The 9,992-nt window shown below is 43.0% G+C and overlaps 1 protein-coding gene across 1 annotated transcript; it reads right to left on the bottom strand.

Moving 5' to 3' along the window:
* Nucleotides 1-1,724: 1,724 nt before the first annotated feature.
* LOC125543479 (probable protein ABIL3) lies at nt 1,725-4,774 on the bottom strand. Its single transcript, XM_048706843.1, has 9 exons — nt 4,308-4,774; nt 3,408-3,490; nt 3,152-3,302; nt 2,852-2,951; nt 2,672-2,767; nt 2,556-2,592; nt 2,308-2,429; nt 2,113-2,207; nt 1,725-2,005 (listed from the first exon to the last, which is right to left on the bottom strand). Exons 1-9 carry the CDS (start codon nt 4,422-4,424, stop codon nt 1,853-1,855), a joined length of 954 nt encoding a protein of 317 aa, XP_048562800.1. The 5' UTR covers nt 4,425-4,774; the 3' UTR covers nt 1,725-1,852.
* Between the last annotated feature and the right edge of the window lie 5,218 nt (nt 4,775-9,992).

Below are 9,992 nucleotides of genomic sequence, written 5' to 3'. Positions count from 1 at the left end.
ATATATAGGTTAGACTAAGAACCAGCATGCCTGATGGGCTCAGTAAGGCCTGTGGACCCGGTTGTAAACTGAGAGGAGAGTGGTCACCATGGAACACACATGGCCCAAGTGAGTACACCTTTTTGCTAACAGGAGCCCACAGGTCCCAGCTGTGGCTTAATGTCCTCAATTTAGAGAACACAAGCCTTGCATCTTGAAAAGGAGGATGATCTAAGCAATCTCGCCCCATTTTGGACCACAGTCTGTTAGATGGATTTGGCTTAAATATCTACTAAAGTTTTGAATCAAAGGATTTTCATATGATTTTTGAAGGGCTAGAATCCTTAGAATTTTTTTTCTATATTGGTCATTTGATTCATAGGATTTTCCATACATTTCATAGGAAATCTAGTATCAACTCAAACATTTTTTTTACTATTCCTTTGCTTTTTCCTGTGGCATCAAACACTATCTGTATATCAGGATTCAAATGAGCATGCCACTCTCATCCTGTATTTTTTTTTTCTATTCCTACGTTTTAAGAATCCTGTAAATCGAAGAGGGCCTACTCAAGATGAAAATGGAAGGTGAAATGGACCAGGGTAAAATGCCCTCGAAAGGAGAACACACAATGAGCAAAGGTTGGCTGACATTGATATCCCTAACCCATCAGTGTTGAAGTCACAAACTTGACATTGGTGCTCGTAGTTTCGTGGATTTATTTCAGACCTATCGGCGATGTGAGTTTAGTGGGAGGAGACGTTCCCGTCGACTACAAAAGTGTCTGTGACGATTTGTCAATCTCAAAATGATGTGCCGACTCAGTCTCTTGAAGATGCTCGTAGGAGTAGGATGTACGTTCATGCGTTCATAGGAATGAGTACATGTGTGTATGCATGAGTGTTTGTGATTTGTACTGTGCTAAAAAAAATTTGGCTGGAAAGTTAGCTGACACGTAAACCAACATGGTTCCCTAAAACAAGACATCGCATCGTGTGGAACCTAACGATATGATCGCACGGAAGGGAAAGAAGAAGAAAATAAGGGGCTAGTGGGCTCGGAGAAGTGTTCCCTACTCTGTTGGAGCTGGGCAGTGGGTCACTGGGATGCGCACAGCGACCTAGCAGGTGTCCATGTTGGGATTACTGTATGCATACAGCTCTATTTCTCTTAGTACTCACTTTATAAAATAATATAAGAACGTTTAGATCACTAAGTAGTGATCTAAGTGCTCTTATATTAGTTTACAGAGACAGTATTTTACAAACAGAAGATTACAGTGGATCTACTCCCCCTTCCTAAATATAAGTCTTTTTAAAGATTTCAATACAAACTACATACCAATGTATATAGACCTACTTTAGAGTGTATATTCACTCATTTCATTCCATACGTAGTCAGTTATTGGAATGTCTAAAAAAGCCTTATATTTAGGAACGAGGAAGTATTAGTTTAGGGACATCGTCATTTGTCGTCATCCATGCCCACTGTGCTACCACTGACACAGGCCACAAAACCAGCCCAAACAGTTCTGCTCGACAAGATCGCCAACAGCGCAAACAGAGGAAAATGACACTGGAAGGACCACCATGTATTTGGTATCAAGATCTAGGCCACAGAAACGGGAAATGGATGTAGGTGATGGTATGGTACTGAAGTTGCTCTGTATTTGGTTGCTTCATCCGTCATGCGCTTGCGCAACGCCATGAGCACCACTGGTGGTGTTTCTGTCTGCATTGTATCTATAAACACATGGAAATGACACACAAGCTATATGTATGAAGGAATGAGATTTGGTCTGAGATCTCGAACATCATATGTATGAAGGAACGAGATTGGTCAACAAGGAACAAGGTCTAAGACATTTCAGCGATCAGTACTCGTCCAAGTAATTGTAGAGCGACTCGTCATTCCTCCACCGGCGTCTTGTGAGCAGCGACTTGAGGAAGCCCCTGCCTTTGCTCGATCTTTTCTCCCGCTCTTTCTGGTGTTCATAGTCGGACTGCACCTGCATCGAGGTTTGTCTCTGCAAGGGGTTATCACGTCAGAAACTAGAGAGAAGAAAAACTGGCTTCAGGATAATACACTGTTAAACAGAAAGAAAGCAACAATGCTGGGTTCTGGTTAACATACAAAATGCTTTGGATCCAGAGGTGGTCTTCTTGCAACTGTAGCAGATCGCGCCAGGGGATTGGGAGCAGTTGGTATTGGCGAACCTGCTCTTGTTTCTGTGAAGCAATGTCCGGTTAAGTTCTCTTCAGCAGAAGCTGCGCATTCAAAGAATGCAGCACTTGCTTGTTCAAATGTGAGGTCAGAATACTATTATACCTTTCGGATTCAAGTTCACGACTTGGGGTGATGGTGATTTAGCTCGCGCTTTTCGAGACGGCGACATGGATCGTGATCGATGATGTGTTTCACGAACTGCTGGAGACTGTGAACGGACACTCCTGCAACAGAACATGTTTTAATAAGCCTGTATTATGTCTATTTTGACAAAGAACAGTCAAGGGCTCTTATGAACACTTTGATCCACAATAACATGCAAACCACAGTCCTGAGAGTTGTCTGCCTACCTCATTGTTGTCTGCCTACTAACTGGAGTGGACATGGCTGAAAGATAAACCATTAAAAAAATCAATGACACAGCAATCTCTAGAGAACTCAGAACTCAGAAATTCAGTGAACTTACTAGACTGAGACTTGCGCATTTTGCGACCCGTATGTTGCCTGCTGTACCGTGTGGGCTCTGAAACTGGATGGATAGCGGATTCCACTATATCTACGCCTATACAACGGAACAACAATTATCTATATAGCACAAGGAGGTTATTATGTAAAGCACTAGAAACAAAATAGGCAGTGAATTTGCCTGGTAATATGTAACGCCTGTGGTACTGCGGTGCCCTGATAAGAAGAGACTGTTGAGATCTTCCCTCCTGGTCAATTGCCTGCTGGCAAATCTTTACCCTCTACAACCATGTGAAATAATGTTGCCACATTTAGGACTTGTGCGACATATTAACCAAGTTATCTGTGCGGAATGCCATAGACTCAAATGGGGGCATAGATGGCAGCATTTACATTTGTTCAATTATATGAAGTTAGAGAACATAGACAGAAAGAGGATTTACAAAATGTTTTCCCTTCATTCAGCATTCAATTACAATACCTGTTCAACCGATGATACTCGAAATTCTGTTTCATTAACCTCGTCAGCCTTTTCATTGACGAGATTATCCACCTTGTACGACACAAAGCCAAGATGGTCAACCGTGCTAACGAGTGCCTCAACTGCGTAGTCTTTTAAACTCGTCACCACCCTACAGAAGACAAGTGCAAATGAGATGCAAGATACGAGATAGCCTTCTGTTTAACCAGCATAGTAGACACGGAGCTGAATAATTAAACAAAACAAAAGACCGTACGTAGATCTGTGCGAGTTGTTTGTGTAGAATACTTCAAAATATTCTGCCGCTGAGTATAGCTGCGACCGCAGATTCCTCAAGTCCTGCAAACAAACATAATTTAAGCTCAGCATAGAGGATACTATAAGAAATGCCATATGGGAGGAACATCAATGATTAACTAAGGTGCAGCCATGTGGGGTTTCGTCGTTAACAAGGATCCTAATTTCATTACCTCGAATAGCGACAAATTTGACAAGAGATGACAACAGCACGCTAACGGTTGACATAAACAGACCAATAAGCGTGCCGGCATGCAACTAAGCTACAGTTCAAACTTCAAATGAGCAAAAGTCCACCGTATACGTGAGGCCCTACTACAAACTATGCATGACAACCTCCTTGGGTGCTGCTTATTTGCTAACAGCCTCAGTACCAATGGCCATTCCACTGCGACAAACCGCGCATTTTAAAATCATAATGCGGTAGCGCTTTTGCTCAATTGGGGGAAAGCAAGAGAAAGGTTGGGCCATTACAGGGTAGCGCACCCAATTATGTGAGCAATAGAAGAGTAGACATACAACTACATGGTACGGAAAAAGAAGGACTTAGTAACATAATACTACTAGCAGAAATTATGAGCACACTAAGTTTGGAAAGGTCACTGCAGTGCCTACCCTGTTCGCTTCTCTATCTCTACCAAAATGGGAACAAAATCTTAAGATTGACAGGGACATAGGGGGGCCACAATCAATCGCCGCCCCAAAATTGGACCCACCGCCAGATTTTCCGGCAACGCGGCCGCGCAATCGAGAAATGCAGACCGGTTTCCGCAAGAACATCGCCTAGATCCATGGGAGGGGAAGCATAAGATTGCGCCTCGGAGCCATGTGAAGGGTGAGGCGCAGGGAAACGTAGTACCTTGAGGCTGTCCGAGAAGAGGAGGCCCTCTTGCGAGGACGGCATGTCGTCGCTGGTGGAGGCGGCGTCGAGGTTGTGGGACGAGACGGAGGACGGCGACATTGCGACTGCCTCCATGGCTGAAGCCGCGGCACCAGGCCCCCGCCTCCCACCAACCAGCCTAGCGGAAACTAGGCACTTCTCGCCAAGATTCTCCGGTACCGGGCGCACCAAACCCCTCCTCGGCGGACCAAAACCCCCGAGGAGCGCCGAGAAAACAAAAAGGGAGGGCTTTTGAAGAAGAGGCGCCGTGTACTCTCGGGTGGTGGGGGTGGGAGGGGAGTAGCCGGCTCACCTACACGGGAGTTGAGCTGCCAACGGCAAGATCTGGGTCGGGTCCTGGTGGGCTCGGGAGACGCTAGTGATTGGTAGCGACATGAGAGAGGGGAGGGGCCAGGGTAGGGGGGATAGATAGATAGGGGCGAGGGGAAGAAGATGAGTGGGAAAAGAGGCGCTTTGGCTGCTAACTTTTGGGGGGATTTGGTATTTTGCCCCCCATTACTTTGGACTTTCACTATTTGCCACTCTTTACTTTGTATTTGATCTTTTGCCATCTTTTACTTTACACTTTGATCTTTTGCCCTCTGTCAGATGGGTCCCACGTATAATGACAAACTTGCCCCTCCCGAACAGATTGACCAGAAACAAGGACGAGGAACTCGTTCGTTCGCAACTCATCCCCTCCTCGTCTGTAGGAGACGGCGGCAGCCAGCTCCAGGAGATCCCCGTGGTCAACGACGGCAACGGCGACGGCCCCGGTGGTCCACGACGGCGAAGGCGAGTCTTCTTTCCCGCCCCGGCCCTTGGCCACCTAGGGTTAGGGTTACTTGTCGCCGCCACCGCCCCTCGCGTTTTGCTCCGCTGCCGGCCACCGCCTGTCCGCCCGCCGCCCGTCGCCGGCCACCGCCTCCACTCACGTTTTCCGCCGCTGCCGCCCCTCGCCTGCCCGTGCGCCGCCGCCGCCGCATCTGCTGCTCCTGGCCATGCGTCCCCGCCGCCTGCGTGCCCGTGCGCGCCGCCACTGCTGCTGCTCGTTGCCGTGCGTGGCAGGCGGGCATCCGGGGAGCAGCAGGGCAGCAGCAGCGGCTCATGGCCTCTACTGCTGCTCGTCGCCCGTGGTGGCCGTGTGTGGCCAGTGCTGTTGCTTCTCACCCCATGTGTTTTCACAATATAACTATTCCTATTTGTTGCTCCCTTTTGTACTTGCGAATACGTCAAGGTGAGAAGATTGATAAAATTTGGAATTGAGATCTCAGGGAAGTGTTGGTCCAAGAAAATAAATGGTGTACTGATTATTTATTCATGTGCTTTCAGTTTCGTTAGAAGATAACTTGTGATTACACGGCTAACTTTTGGACTAATCTGATATACACTGTTATATTACTATATTCTTGATATAGTAGGAAAAGAACCTACATATGCATATATCCTTTTTGATGTTTCATTCCAAATTATTTCAAGTTATGTGTTTGTCCTAAGCTAGACCAAGTTTATAGAAGAATATGAAATATCGACAACACTAAATATAGATATCAAAATGTATTGCATGATAATTGAAATGAAAATAATTTGGTGCTGCTCATGGCCGTGACTGCCGCTGCTGCTCATGCCCGTAGGCTGCAGTGCTATTCCTATTTGATTATTGCTTGTCACTAGAGATTTGATGGCTGCGGCGTTGGCTGATGAGGAAACACATGCAGCACCACAATTTGAAGTTGTTGCCAGTCCCAGTAGGCACATGATCACTATGCCACATAGTCTTCAAGGCAGTCCCAATCCTGTGATAAGAAGGATGTTGGCTATGGCGTTGGCGGATGAGGCGTCCCAGCAACCTACCACAACCGTTGGGAACACCATGATTGCATATGACATGTCCTCGAGCTCAAGGGCTAGAAAGTTGACCCCGAAGAGAAGGAAGAGCTAGTGTTGTGCTTGATCTTCTATGTTCTCTATGCTTTTAGTTATAGTTTGCCAGACTTGCCATCCTACTTTGTGTGGAACAATGCATCAAATGTTTCCTTATGTTTTTGGTTGTAATATGCCAGACTTGACACCTTATGTTAGATGATGTATGGACATGTGAAATGCTTTATTTTTCTATACTGAGTTCAAGTGTGATATGGATATGAATGTCTTTCTGGAAATATATGTTAGGATTTGGATGATATGTGCATAAACAGTGGAAATGCTGTCCAAATTGAGCCAAAATGCTGCCCAACTTTTGGACTTTTTTTCGAACAACCCAGCAAAAATTGAAAAAAAATCCATATAAACAACCATATATGTGTGACCATTCTGGTAAAATTTGAGAAATTCGAATTTCAGCTGCAAATTCTGACCAAATTTGAAAGTTCTCAGAAAAAAATGAAAAAATTACAGAAAATCACTCACGCATGAATGACTAATATGTGAAAGTTTCATAAATTTTTTATCAATGGTTCAACGTTTCTATACACTTCAACATTCAGCTTAACTAGTTTGACCAAAGTTTGACCGGAATTTAAAAGTTCTTAGAAAAAATTGAAAAAATTACAGAAAATCACTCATGTATGTGTGACTAATCTGGGAATGTTTCATCATAGTTGGATCAATGGTTCAACGGTTTCATGCATTTCAACTTTCAGCTCAACTACTTTGAGCACGTGAAGCGAGGCGAGTGCGAGATGCGAGGGAGCAGCACGCAGGGGGGGGGGGCAAGGAAAGCAGGAGGGGCGAGGCAGTAGGGCAGCAGGGCCGCCGGAGAGGAGCAGGGGTAGGGTTTGTGTGTGTGGGGGGGGGGGGGGGGGGGGGGGGGGGGGGGGGCAGCAGCTAGGGTTCATCACGTTTTTGGGGTGAGGTTGATCTATGTTTCAGTCAAAGAGGTATAAGGGTATACTTGTCCTCTGATTTGTGCATGCATTTCTTCTATCATTTGCAAAGATTGTTTTTGTGTTACAAAGTGGCAAAAGATCAAAGTGCAAAGTAAAAGATGGCAAAAGATCAAATACAAAGTAAAGAGTGGCAAATAGTCAAAGTCCAAAGTAAGGGGGGGGGGGGGGAACCAAATTCCCCTAACTTTTGTGGGGGAGCGGAGCAATGAGGGCAAACTGCAGAGGTTGTTGAGCGACACAGATGGACCATGGTTTTATCCTAGCCGTGTCACTGCGGTGTGGGCCATGGGTTTATCCTGTAGAGTTAATACATACTCCTTCCGTTCCCAAATAAGTGTCTCATCTTAGTGCAATTTTATACTGAGGGGGTGTTTGGTTCCAGGGACTTTTTTGTGTTGGGACTAGAAAAAGTCCCTAGCAAACCAAACAGGATGGGACTTTTTGCTAAGAGTCCTTAGAAGCACCTCCTTGAGAGCCTTTTTTAAAAAGTCTCAGGGACTAGAAAAAGTCCTAGGACTAGAGAACCAAACACCACCTGAAGCTAGTACAAAGTTGAGACATTTATTTTTGGGACGGAGAAAATAATTCTGTTCTTCAACTACTCGTTTTACGTCTCTAAAAACTGTCAAAATCAAGTTATATCTTCCTAAATTACTGGCTCATGTGACACTTAAAGTGACACGAGATTAAGCTAAGCAAGGAGCCTTGGAAATTTGTTGTGCAACCTCTCAAGCATCTGTCTAATTTGGGCTAATTTTTGTGCACAAGAATAAATTGTATACAACTATACGATTGTTGTTGTAGACATTAGAATTAACACAAGACAATAATAAACTTCTGCAATTTACGAGATGTGTGAACGTCAAATTTAAGTTGTCCTCTCGTGATTTGATTGTCGTTCGTATTTGGCTCATTGATGTTAAGGCCCGAACGTTAGGTGGGAGCCCTTCCCAGACTGAACAAATTGGTTCCCCAACGCATGGGGAATTGATTGTTCGGAGCGAGAGGCATCCCAACCCGAACCTTCTCTCACTCATGCTGGCAGGTCAAGCTAGTGTTTGATGTGTTCTGCCATGAAAAAATGAACATGCCCATTTAGATACCAAACTAAAATAACAGAAAACCAACTAAAAACTGAGAAAAAACTTTAGAGTAAAAATCACATAGAAATCTAGAAATTCATATAAAAATCTGATGGAATATATATATTGCCATGGATTATATGATAACACTGGACTATTATACTTGTTAGAACTACCACACATAAAAAAATACCTACAAAGAAAGGTCATTATAGTGGGACAAGTAGCAAAACTATCATGGTCTGCAATAAAAAAGGAAACTTTTTGCCATGCTCTAACAAGAAAATAAATTGCCATACTAGAAAAAACAATTTGCCTTGGCAAATTTTAGTGCCATTAAATGATGTAAAAAACACCATGATACATACAAACTAATTTTGATGATGCTCAAGTAAGAAAGCATCAACTAAATTGCCATGGTTCAAAAAAAGTGTACATTTATCGAGAGAAGAATAAATTTTCCATGAACAATACACAAAATCTGCCGTAATACATGAAACTAAATTTGCCATGGTCAATTATTGAAAAATAAAGCAATGATCAATAAAACTAAATTAGCCATGGAGAATTACTAAATTTGCCATGATCTATGAACTAAATTTGCCATGATCTATGAACTAAATTTGCCATCGTCCATAAAAAATTCGATGGTCAATTACTGAAAAATATGCCATGGTCAATTACTAAAACTTGCCATGAATCATAAACTAAAACTGACATGGTGCATTACTAAAATTTGCCATGATCCATGAACTAAATTTGTCATGGTTCATAAACAAAACAAAAATTGCCATGGTCAAAATGCTAAAATTGCCATGTTCTATAAAAAGTAAATTTGTAATCATGAATTACTAAAAATTGACATGATCCATAAGTAAATTTGCCATGGTTCACAATTAAAAAAAATATCATGTTGAATTGCTAAAATTGCCATGGTCCATAAAATAAAATTGCCATGGTGAATTACTAAAATTTGTTAAGATCCATGAACTAAATTTGCCATGATTCATAATAAAAAATTGCCATGGTAAATTACTAAAATGTGCCATGGTGAAGTATTAAAAATTTCCATGACCATGAAATAAATTTGCCATGGTTCATTTTTTTTGCCATGGTGAAGTAATAAAATTTGCCATCGCAACTACATGAAGGTCCTAACGCGACACATGTATAGGAGACCAATCGATCCAACTACGCGTGAGGCATGAATCGCAAACAATATCGTAATAGAACCATCACCAATAAAACAAACTGTGCACGATTGTAGACACATTAAATACAATTCAAAAAAGAGTTGCTTGTGCGATACGTGGCATACAGTTGATCCATACAAATTGCTTGCGATCATACAAAATAACGCAAACGGTTATCGAAATCCAGATGTGTGCGATAGACGACATACAGTTCAGTCGGATGAACTGTTTGTGATGAGCAAAAATAACACAAACGATTACCCAGATCCAAATGTGTGTGATAGACGACATACAGATCACTCAGATAAATTGTTTGCGATCATCCAGAATAACAAAAACGATTCGGTGTAACAAGATGTGTGTGATATCCGGCAAACAGGTCGATAATCAGAATTGTGTGCGATAATTCTAGGCAGCGCATACTTTTTTGTTGCGAATTATGTGCTCGACAAGGCACACAATTGAAGAAACCAACTATGCGTGATAATGTAAAAGATCGTT

Source organism: Triticum urartu, chromosome 3 (assembly GCF_003073215.2).
Source record: "Triticum urartu cultivar G1812 chromosome 3, Tu2.1, whole genome shotgun sequence".
NCBI lineage: Eukaryota > Viridiplantae > Streptophyta > Magnoliopsida > Poales > Poaceae > Triticum > Triticum urartu.
The sequence above is the reverse complement of the archived record's forward strand: the minus strand, read 5'-3'. Positions and strand labels throughout refer to the sequence as shown.